Below are 11,605 nucleotides of genomic sequence, written 5' to 3' on the forward strand. Positions count from 1 at the left end.
CTGACCCTGGAGCTCCTCACCCAGAACTGTGCCTCCTTGCCCAGGCCTCAGTCATCTGTGGCACCAGTGCCTAGAACAGTGCGAGAAATAGAGCAGGTGTTCAGAAAACACTGGGTTGACTCACTCCTTTTTGGAGTGCACCTAGAGATGGGCAGATCAACAAGATGGCAAGTGCAGCCAGGGGCCTGGGTCTGAATCAGTGGCATCGAGGGTGGGACGGGGCAGGAGTCAAGGTGGGCAGTAAGCCCCATCATCCTGTCACCATCGTCAACAGCAACTTTGATATACTGAGCAGTACTTGGTATGTGCTGTGTACCTTGTGAAACATTTTATACACACTATCCATTTAGTCCTCTCAACAACTACCTGCTAGGCAGGTAGCATTAGTCCTATGCTATAGGTACTAGGCTTAGAAAGGCTAAAGGATTTGCTTAAGATCAGACAGTCAGTAGTGGAGTCAGGATTCACCCCAGGTCAGCTGACTCCAGCGTGCACATTCCTGACTCTAGCATCAAGCTTTTCCAAGGATCAGCCCTGAGGAGGAAGGCCAGCCCCTCCCCCCACACTCCTCCCAGGGAAGAACCCAGGAAGGAAGGCTGGAGGGCTGGGGTAGGCAGAGCTACTCAGCTCTCTGACACCCTACCCTGGGCATTTTAGTGAAGTGTGCTGCAGAAAAGCCTACAAAGAGCACCCATTCTCCAGACAGACCAGCATTCAAATCCCAGCATTGCCACGTATTAGTTATGTATCTCTGGGTTGGGAAGATCTCTTGGAGTAGAAATGGCAACCCACTCCAGTATTCCTGCCTGGAAGATCCCATGGGCAGAGGAGCCTGGTGGGCTAAAGTTCGTGGGGTTGCAAAGCATTGGACACGACTGAGCAACTGAACTTGCATGTAATTATGTAACATTGATGGAGATTGTATCTCTCAGATGAGCCTGTTTCCCCATCTGAAAAATGGGCACTATACCACCCACCTTCCAGGCTGTTTTGAGGATCACATGTAACGTGCTTGGCACAGAATATGGGTTTAACAAATCCAGCCCTTACTAAGGTTTGGAGAACAGTGACCCTCGGGGCAGACTGGGGTTCCCTCGCCCCCTTCTTCTTCTCTGAAGGTTGTCACGAGGCAATGGGTGTAGTCAAGAAGCACCTGGCAGAAGATGGGCTCAGCCGCCCCACCCGGGCACTCTGCCAGGTCCCCCACCTAAGCACCTGTCCCCGTGCCCCCCCACGCCCCACCCTAGGCTGGTGAAGAGGGTGACCTGCTTGGCCTGGAGGTGAGGAGAGGAAGAAGGGGAGGTCAGGGGTGGGGCTGACCCTGAGGGAGGTCACCCGGGCAGTTAATCCAGCCTGACAGAGCAGGGATGAGCAGGGAGGAATTAGGAGCTTACAACATCCTTTCATCCCGAAGCAGCCCGCCAGCCAGCCTGCCCGCCCAGCCTCCCTCCTTCCTTCCTCTCTTTCTGCCCTTTTTTTCCCTCTCCCTCCCTTTGCTGGCAGCCCAGCCCTAATAAAATGCAGTGTCTCCAGCAAGTCTGCCCGGCTGCCGCCTCGCTGCTCCTGCCTGCACGCAGCCCTCAACCCAAACTGCTCAGCTCAGCCCCGCCTGGCAGCTGCCACTTAACCCTTGCCAGCCCGGCTGGCGTCTGTGGGCTGGAGGCCCTCCTCCCTTCCGCCAGCCTCAGGCAAGGGGGAGGGGAGGCCTATTTTCTGAGAGGCAGAAGGGTAAGGTGGAGGCTGGAGGTCCCCAGGTTCTGGAGTCCTGCTGTTCCACAGGGCCCTTCTGTTCTGCTTCCTCATCCTTATTCTGCTTTGTGGCTCACAGTCGCCCCAGAGGCCCGAATGGGTGGGGAATGTTGTTCCCATTCAACAGGTGAGAAGCTGAGATTCCGACAGGGAGTTTCCAGGCTGAGCTGGGTCACCCTGGCTGCTGGATGGTGTTGCTGAGTCTCCAGTCTAGACTTTTTCCAGTATAGGGAGCTGTCTCTGCTGTGTGTGTGTGCACCTGTGTATCCCTTGGAGTGTTATTGTTCGTATATTTGTGTGATGCTAATGTGTCTCAGGTGTGCATTCAGTATCTGGCCTCAGAGGACAACATGAGTCCATGTATGTGTGATGGTAGAGAGATGTGAGTCTTGGTACATGTGTGAGAGGTGGCTTCACAGCGTGTGCATGAATCCCATCTGTATCTCCCATCTGGGCCAAGATGTTTGCTCACGCACACTTCCGTTCCTGCTGCGACCTCCAGCTCTCTGTCTCCAGAGTCTTGGAGTTGGGCAGCTGGAAGAGGAGGGGGCGAGACTGCTGGCCTAGGCCGTCAGTGAGTCAGGGCCCAAGCACTCCCTGAGAAGGTCAGTGTGGAACCCCCCTTGTCTGTTTCCATGGCCCAGCCTGGATCTCAATGGCCTGGGGTCCCTGCCAGCTGTGGGAGCAGTGGTGTTATCCCTGCCTAAGGCCTCGCCCTCACCTCCAACTGAAAGGGACAGACAGGAGGGTGAGTGGTAAGGAAATGCCTGGGCATGGAGGCAGGGGGTTTACACATGTGTGCAGCATGTCTGTGTGTGAGCCCAGGATCAAAGAGCAGCCCTGAGGTGACCCAGCAGCGGCAGGCAGCGGTGGGGGGCTGCTAAATCACGCCGACAAGGGACGCCAAGCAGAGTGGAGTCAGGGAGGCCAAGGGCTGGGAGCCTCCATTCCCCAGACCGTGGGCCAGCCGTGTGGTCAGAAGCATCTGTTTCCCCCAGCCAAGCCCAACTCAGCTCTTGAGCTCAGAGCCCCAGCAGTAGGTCCCCAGGGCTCTAAATCCCTTAGGAGCCCCTGCTCAGAGGTCCTTCCCCACCAAACAACTTCCCTGACTCCCAGCCCTCCCCTGAGAGCTGCCTGCCTCTAGCCTCCAGTTCAAAGAGCTCAGTGGTTATTTTCTTCTTTTTTATTAATGTTATATATAAAGGTGAGTCCAATAAGAAAGCAGAAATGAGAAGGCTGGGAGAGGGTGGGAGCTGGCTTCGTTCCCGTCCCCCTGGGGTGGGACTCTTTGAGATCCACCATGTCTCTCCTCGCGCCTGCGCCTCCCACCAAACCCAAATCCAGCCGGAGCCCACATCTCTGTTTCTCTCAGCTCACTGCGCACAGGCAGGTACATCCAGGAGGAAAGGGCCACATAAATAGGAAACCACAGGAGGGAGGAGACTGCTTCTCTCTGTTGCTTTAAAAAAAAAATACATACTATATATATAGCTAGAGTCTTCTACCCCTCCTCTTCTTCGATATTTGACCACATCAGGGGTGGAGGAAAGTTAGCTTTGGGGGGACATCTGGGCCAGGAAGAGCCAGTGCTACCAGCCTTTCAGCCAGCCACCCCCTCACCCCTAAAGGTACCGAGTTATAACACCGTGCACCTCACCCGACATTCTCTGTCTTGGCGGGAACAATCTGTTTCCAAGGCCACCGGAAAGGGGGTGTTCGGGGGTTTGTCTTTCCTGGTGTGTCTCCTTGGAGATTTGGGGTTTGGCGCCAGCTTACTGGAGGAGAGGAAGAGGTGGGAAGAGGCGGGGTGGGGGCGCGGGGGTGAGCAGAGGCGCCCACGCAGGGGAGATTGGTCCTAACTGTTAACAATGCCCTTTGTCTTCCTATTTTTCAACAGCTTTTGAAACCAAAGTTGTGCAAAGTCCTGTACATGGGAGAAGAAATGGGTGGTCGGGAAGGCTGCCTGGGACCCACCCCTCCTCTTCGACCAGAGTTGGGGAGGCGAGGTGCTCCTTGAATTCTTCTCTCTAAAGCCACAAATATTAAAAGCTTCCCTTACTTGGGGCTTTTCTTTGGTGTAACCCTCAAATCTTAAACGAGGGCTAGAAGTTCAGGGCAGGGCTCGCTGAGGTCCCCACCCTGAGTCCCAGTCTCATGGTCCAATGTCTTTTTGGCAGAGGGGATGCTCAGGAAGGAGACAACCACAGGTGGCTTGGGGGAGGATCTTGGGCCTGGCAGGTCCTGGGATCCACAGTGCCTGGTGCCCCAGCCCAGCCCAAGCCTGACCTGCGCACACTCCACAGTCTCCCCAGTACCCAAGGAATCCAGTCTGGGGACCGAGTACTAAGATTTAGAATCTGGAAGGTGATGAGCCATTTGAAGCCAATCCAGGCTCTTGGAGCAGAAGGGGAACAGCTGTCCCAGCTGGAGTGGAGTGCCCAAACATCTGGAGGGGCACCCCAGTGTCTAGGCAGTGAGTGGGAGGTTCAGGGGGCATCCTTGGTCCATGTAAATTTCCTCTGGAAGCTCTTGGGTCCCTGGAAGAAGGGGCAAGGGAAGGGGAAAGGGATGTCCTTTCCCCTGTGCTCCTCGATGATTCCTGAGTGTCAGCTAGGACGGAGGCGCCTTCTGCCTGGTCCCGGGGTTCCTTCGTGAGGTTCAGGACGGGTAGGTGCTCAGTACACAGCCCCAGGGTTGGGCGGGGGCCCAGGGGAGGCATGGTGCAGGGTGGCTGGTTGAGGCGGCTGCTGCTGTAAGTGGGGTCCACTCAGGTTCTGTGCATGGTACCAGGAGTTGGTGGGGTCGTCCAGGTAGCTGGGGGAAGCACTGTACGGGAGTGGCGGGGGCAGCTGGCTGCGGGCAGGGGCTGGAGTAGAGTGGGAAGAGGTGTCCCAGAGGGCAGGTGACGGTGGTGAGTTGCAGGCCATGGAATCGCTGTTGTTGGGGCTGTGCTCCAGGGGAACCTCCCCATTCTTATAGAGCTTCTTGAATTTGGAACGGCGGTTCTGGAACCAGATTTTCACCTGCCCCAAGAAGAAAGGGGGAGCTAGTTAGCCTCTTAGAACACCGAGTGAAAAACCCGTTGGGGAAGTCAATCTGGAGAGGGCTGGGCCAGAACCCACTGTCACATGAGACCCAGGCAAAATCCAGGCATCCTGCCTCTGGGCCAGCATCTTTTTCTACTGGGGATAGAAATTCAGCCAGGAACTTTTGGCGGCTTAGGTCCAAATTCTGCTCTGCCACTTACTAAGTGTGTGACTGTGAGCAAGTTACCCGACCTCTCTGGTTTTTGCTGTCCTCATCTGCAAAATGGGGACGCTGGCAGCACGATTACCTACCTCATAGGGTCACTATAATGCTCAAAAAAGTTAAGACAGACAAAGAACTCGAAGCAGCCAGCCATACACCTGACATAGTAACCACTGAACTCCAGAGGGGAGGAGGCAGTTTGCAGCATTTTGTTCACATTAGAAACCCATAAGCAAAGGTGCACAGATATACAGAGACAAATACACACCCACATAAGCATCTCCATGTGCATGAACATACCCACTCACCACTTCACACACAGGCACCAGTCTATAAAGACACACACATGCACAGATACACCCAGATAAACGCCCTGCAAACATGAGCTCCCATGTTCGCACACTCAGGAGCCCTTCAGGGCTGGTTAGTGGGGGTGATCTGGGACTCAGGAGCAGGTGAGCCATGATTCCCCAAATTTCCCTTGGGGTATCTCCCCCTCCGCCTGCCGCTCTCCACCCCATGACTGGTACAAACAATGAATCAGCTCCTCACCGGGTGACCCAGATTCCCGGCGGACTGGGCCCCACGCAGCCGCAACCCAGGCCCGCCTGTCAACACCTGTAGGGAGCCAGGCGTCTGCCACTCCTCCCCTGGGCAGTGACAGGCTGCTGGGGGCTTTAGGGACAGGCTGGGGCTGGGGGACTGCCACCTCTGAGTCCCTACCCCCCTTTGTGGGGAATTTGTTCTTGCCTCCAAGCACACAAGGGGTGGAGCATTTGGGTACTGAGCAGGAATGCAGTCTTTTGATACAAGCACACATTTTTGTACATACACTCACCACAGGGCCCAGTCAAGTACATGTGTCCATCAATAAACACAGTGGCCCTTGAAAGGCCTTCCTCCTTAGGTGCGTTTCCCACATGTACTGTACACACATTAGTCTGTGTGCAAACAGACATGAATACACATGTATGTACACCCCTCACACACACACCTAGCCTGGGGTGGTGGGGTGAGGTGGTGGGGAGCATGATGTGGACTCCTAGCAGTGACCAACGCTGCTGGGAGCCTGTGGAAGCTGGGGATTCTGGGGTAGAGGGAGGATACCTCTCCTTCTGATAGACGCACTCAGTCCACACTCAGTCGCATGATTCACAAATATGCACACCTGTACACGTGCTAATGCACAAACTTCAACCGAGTTTGAGATCTGGGGGTCCTTCTACCCACAGACAAGGGTTTCAAGGGCCTGCAGGCAACTTATTAAGCCATCCAGGCTCAGCGGTGCCTGGGGTATCCCGGGGTCCCGTAGGACCCCACCGAGTCCTCAAGGCCTTCGACCGCCCACCACTGACCTGCGTCTGAGTGAGGCCCAGCTGCGCGGCCAGCTCCGCGCGCTCGGGCAGAGCCAGGTACTGGGCCTTCTGGAAGCGGCGCTGCAGGGCGGCCAACTGGTAACTGGAGTAGATCGTGCGCGGCTTTCGGACCTTCTTGGGCTTCCCGTTCACCATGCGCACCTCAGCTTCCGGCTCCTCCTTCACGGACACTGCAGGCAACGCACCGGGAGGTGGGCGACTCAGCCTCGGCCAAAGACACCGTCGCCCTCCGGAGCCCCGCGGGAGCCCCCACCCTCTGGCCCACCGACTCGTCCCGGGACTTCCTGGCGGCGCTCTCCGCCGCCGGCGCCCCGGGAGGGAGCTGCGGCCGCAGAGCCTGCCCGGCGGCCGCCCACGACGCTGCGCTCCCGGGCTCCTAGCTCCCCGGGTCCCGGCGCCAGCCACCCCTGGACGCGCACTGCCGCCGCCTCGCTCCCCTCAGTCCCTGCCACCCGCCTGCTCGCCGCCCTCTCACAGGACCTCGCCGTCGGTCACTTCTCTCGCTCTTTTTTTGTTTGTTTGTTTTTTAGACCTTTTCTTTTCAGAATAATTTTAGATTTCAGAAAAAGTTGCGGACACATCAGACTTCCTTTTCCTTCGCCCTTTCCTCAGATCCTTTCTTCTGTCTTTTCTTTCACTTTGTCTCTCCATTTTTATGCCTCCACTTTATAAATAAAAATATTTTATATTTTATAAAAACATATTTTTATGCCTCCATTTTTCTTTTTGCCCCCGTTTCTTCACTCTCAATTGCTGCTTCCCTCCCTGTTTCCGGAATTCTGAGGGGTCTTTCTCCGTGTCCCCCTCATCTTTCTCCCCCTCCCCAGCCCAGTTCCAAACTGCGGTCGCAGAACTCCCAGCGCCTGCCGCCTGCGCGGAGCCCGATGGAGGGCTCGATGGAGAGCCGCTTGCTGAAGTGCCGGGAAAGCACCTGGATCCGGAGGCTCTCTGACTGTCCAGGGCCCTCTCCTCCGCCTCGCTCACCCGGATCCTCACCCGGGACCGACCGCGGCGTCCCGCGTGCACCACGCCCCAAAGGCGACCAGTTTCTGGACTGGAAGGTCGTCCGTCCACTCTGGGGTCATCTAGCTCACCGTCTCTAACTTCAGACAGTACATTTCTTAGCCGGGACGCTCCCCTAGATTCTGGCTCCAATTCCTCTCTCTCGGGAACCTCCCAGTGCCTCCCATTCTCAGCGACCCCGCGGTCCTCACCTGGGTCCTGAGCGGGCAGCGGCTGCTCCCGGTAGGCTCCATATTGCCGGTAGGAGGTTCCGTAGGTATATTCCGACTTGGGCGAATAAGCGCCTGTGCCTCCAAGCCCGTTGAGATTGAACTGGTGGTGGTAGGTGTAGGGGTTTACGGTCTGGCCATAGGGCTGGCCCGAGTAGTAGTCGTGCTGGGGAGCGCTGTAGTAGCCCAGGTCAGTGACGGAAGACTCGGGCAAGGTGGGCGAGTCCTTGGAACCCGCATGGCAGCTGAGCGAGCTGGAGATGTCGGTGAGGATGCTGCTGAGCTTGCGATCGAAGGAGCCACTCATCCTGGCGGGCGCCGTACCACCCCCGGGCTGGCCTCAGCCGGAACGCCGAAGCGGGCAGGAGCTCGGGGGAGGCGGAGGAGACGAGGCGGGGTTGTGTGTCCGGAGGGCGAGGGGGAGGGTTCCCGGCAGCGTCTCTGGGGAGGGTCGGTCGAGGGGCGCTTAGACCATCGCGGGTCTTCGGGCGGTCGCGGCGCGCCTCTCGTCGCGTCCCAAGCCACAGTCAAATGCTGCCAGCTCCGCCCGGCCAGCCGGTTATAGACTCAATAGTGGAGTCGCAGAGGGAGGCCCCAGCGCTCTGATTGGCTGCAAGTCTTGCCTTCCAGGCAAAACATGCTCTTGCGCTCTTTCGTTTCTCTCTCTCTCATTCTTTGTTGTTACTCAACACACAAACACACACACTCACACACACGCACAGTCATACACACACTCTCTCTCTCACACACACTCACACAGACCCCTCTGTTCCTCCTCCTGTGGATCCCTTCCCCAGCCCAGATAACCCCTCGGTGTTCCTGGAGGAAAGAGTGGGACAAGGGTATCTTTGCAAGAGTCCCCAGGTCTGTCCGTCTGTCTGTCTCTCTGCCTGTGAGTGGAAGGTGGGCTCAGGTGCCGTAGAGGAGGGGAATTTGGCCGCTGGGTGTCTGTGAGGTAGGTGGTTAAAGGTGTGTGGGGTGGCGGGGCAAATGACGGGCAAACATGCCCAAAGTGGCAGGACCCAGGCTCATGAAAATGTTCTAGTTTTTTCTTTTTTTAATTAGAAGAAAGAAAAAAAATAGGTTAAAGAAAAAGTTTGAATATATATTACTATATCATTTTTACAGCAATGCAATCACAAAAGGTAACTTTAAAAAATGTTTTTAATGAATGAAGGGGTCCATCAGACAAAAGTGCATCAGGCCTAAAAAAGTCATCATTGGGTCCAGGGAAGCTCCAGGAGGTGCACAGCCTGTGTGTAGTGATGTTAAATTTGTCTCCAAAAGTTTCAGAGATGACCTAGGCTTGTGGGAAAGAACATGGTCCCCATGAAGATGGGTGGGACACAGGCTGGCTCTCTGTGCTTCAGTAAGTTTGGGGGCAGATTCTGTGTTTCTGGGACTTCTCATACCCAGACAGAGTGAGCATTTTTAGAGACCAGGGGTGTGTGATGTGGGGATTTCATGTGTTCTGCAGCACATACAGAGTCCATGTTCGTACAAAGAATGCACATGAGTGCAGGAGTGTGCATGTGAGAGAGTGAGCCAGTGTATATGGGAGTCTGAAAGCAGTGTGAGTGGAGGACCACGGGATGGGGTGTCTGCGTGTGAATTTGTAGTTGTATACAGATGCACATAAAACTCTCAGCACCTTCCCAACCTCAAGTAGTTGAGAACCATGATGGCCCACTGAACCCTGTTCCCCCCAAGAAAGAGGCTCTCCTCCCTGGGGACTCCCACCTCCTAGTTCTGTCTGGCCTACAAGGCCAGCTTTCTAAGTCATCCAAACTGCTCCCAAAGCTTTAGCTCATTTATCCATTCCACTTTCAATTCTGTTCTCCGCCTTTCTTGGTTGGGGGGAGAAGGAGTCTCTTCCAAATATCAGTTCCTAGTTGCATACAACCTTCACATAGGGCTCCGCGGTCAATTCTCCCGTCCTCTTCCCCCGCCTGACTCGGCTAACTTGTCCCAGGACGCATAGTGCCAGCGCGCCACCTTCTGGTCAGTCTTTGGCCCTCCAGCATCCCCAAGTCTTGCCCAGCCCGGAGGAGGGGTCTCTTTCGTAGACTCCGTCCGGTGGAGAAGCTTGCTTTAGAAGAAAGCTTTGGAAGGGGCTCTGTGCCCCTTTCCAAAGCCAGACCGCCAGGGTAGGCTGTCAGGGTTCTCAGGGCTTTGAGAGCTGCCGTTCGCGAAGACAGAAAGCCACAGTCCGGGGTGCAAGGGGCAGGAGTGCCCGCCAGGCCCAAGTGGAGAGGCCGCGGCGTGGGAAAGGTGGGGGCGGGGGCTGGGCCTGGGGAGCGCTATCTGTCTGTCTATCTCCGCGTCCCCCCAGCGCCTATCGCCGGCCGCTCCGAGCCCGTGGCGGGGCGAGTTACCACCCGCTCTGGATGCCCTCTGTTCTGGTGCCAAGAGGGCGCCTGGAGAGCCCGCGGCGCTAGGGGCAGGAAGGGCACTGGGCGGGGCCGGCCCTCCCTCCCAGAATGGAAGTGGGGGAGGCAGGCAGGGCCTGCTTTGGAGCCCCCAGCCCTCCAGAGTTGGATAAGTCCCTTCTTGGGGGTTCATTCATTCATTCATTCACCCGTCAACTGAGACAGAGAAACGCCAAGTAATGCAGAGACAGAAGGAAGTCTACCTTACTCACGCGGTACTCAGTGAAGCCTCACTCCCTTCCCTCCTTCTGGCACTCCTAAGTAAAGTGAAGGAGCAGTGGGTTGGGAGCTCGGAATCCTGGAATCATGAAAAGGTGGTGGTGATGGTGGGTTATGTTAGGATAATTTCTATGCTGCATTCTGCTATGAAAATGTAAGAGTTCTAAAAGCAGATTTAAACTGCAGCATTAGGGACTGAAGAGAGCAATTAAATAATTGTTTGGTAATGTGAAGTTAGCATCTGATCCCCCATTGCCCTCTGTGCTCCAGGACACCAGGGACCGTATCTGTTTAGTTCACTACTATGTTCTAGATACCAAGGGCAGGTCCTGGCACACACACAACGTCAGCACTCAATACATGTTTGATGAATGAATAACTAGGACTCCCTAATACTGGAGAGGGGCTGAATCATCTCGGTTGGGTACGCTTGCAGGGTTAGGGAAAGGGGCAGCCTGGGGCAGGCTCTGGCATCAAGCTGTCCCACTCCAGGATAGGAGCAGCTTCCCAGATGAGGCCATGTGGCCCCAAAGGGGCCCGTCAGGCCAGCAAGACTGGAGCCACCAGCCCCTGGGCAGGCACCTGCCAGCTCAGGGTGGTGAGGTTGCCAGAGGATTCAGTGGGACCAGTGCCACCCATTGCGCCTCATCTGAGCCAACAAGATGAGCAGGTGTCAGCCCGGGCATAGTCCTGCCCCTGGTGGAGGGGTGATGGAGGGCAGACAGTCTGATGCCTCTGGGAGGCTGGCAGGAGGGAGAAGGGGCAGTGCTGGCCAATGCCTTGGAGTCCATCGAACACCCTCTCTCTGGTACGAGAACATGTTGTCTGTTGAAGCAAGCGATTCCTTACAGCCCAGATATTATGCCACCTGGGCACTGCCAGAGCAGCTGGATTTACAGAGTGCCAGGTCTGAGGGAAGGAACTCAGGAAGGACCCAGCCAGAGGGTGAGCCAGAGAGGGTGAGTCAGCCAGCTCCTGTTCTCTTCATTGTCTGGTGAGCTGGCGCCACCTAGTGGTCATTGCGAGGAGGCGTGTCCAGCTGCACTCCGGTAGACTTGGGAAGCAGGCCACCTGCAGTGTCCCCCCATCACACCCAGAAAGAATGTTATCTTTACTTATTTTAGAAGCCCTATCAACACTAAATACTCACTTTTCACCATGACTTTGCCTTACTCTGAAGTTACCACCTCTCCCTCTTCCCACCCATCCTTGTCCAGCCAGTGACTCCTTCCCTTAGGTTTCTCCTTTGTAAATAAAAAAGTGGATTATTAGATGGCCTCTGAGGTCCCTTCAATCTCTGATGTTCTAAGATTTTGATTATAGGACTCTTGTCTCTTAAAGGGGAAATTCC

The 11,605-nt window shown here is 55.8% G+C and overlaps 1 protein-coding gene across 1 annotated transcript; it reads right to left on the minus strand.

Moving 5' to 3' along the window:
* Window positions 1-2,911: 2,911 nt before the first annotated feature.
* Window positions 2,912-8,139, minus strand: DLX3 (distal-less homeobox 3). Its single transcript, XM_086355489.1, has 3 exons — window positions 7,589-8,139; window positions 6,354-6,544; window positions 2,912-4,772 (listed from the first exon to the last, which is right to left on the minus strand). The coding sequence occupies exons 1-3, from the start codon at window positions 7,911-7,913 to the stop codon at window positions 4,425-4,427; spliced, it is 864 nt and encodes a 287-aa protein (XP_086211615.1). The 5' UTR covers window positions 7,914-8,139; the 3' UTR covers window positions 2,912-4,424.
* Window positions 8,140-11,605: the final 3,466 nt, after the last annotated feature.

Source organism: Bos grunniens, chromosome 19 (assembly GCF_055505025.1).
Source record: "Bos grunniens cultivar Pamir isolate PY7600 chromosome 19, Bosgru_T2T1.0, whole genome shotgun sequence".
Taxonomy (NCBI): Eukaryota; Metazoa; Chordata; class Mammalia; order Artiodactyla; family Bovidae; genus Bos; species Bos grunniens.

Excerpts from the sequence above, each read along its gene's own strand:
- DLX3 (XM_086355489.1), bottom strand. The coding sequence starts at position 7,913 with ATGAGTGGCTCCTTCGATCGCAAGCTCAGCAGCATCCTCACCGACATC. Across the intron at positions 6,545-7,588 it reads GCTGCCCGCTCAGGACCCAG|TGTCCGTGAAGGAGGAGCCG; the intron begins GTGAGGACCGCG and ends CGTTGCCTGCAG. Across the intron at positions 4,773-6,353 it reads TGGGCCTCACTCAGACGCAG|GTGAAAATCTGGTTCCAGAA; the intron begins GTCAGTGGTGGG and ends TTCTTGGGGCAG.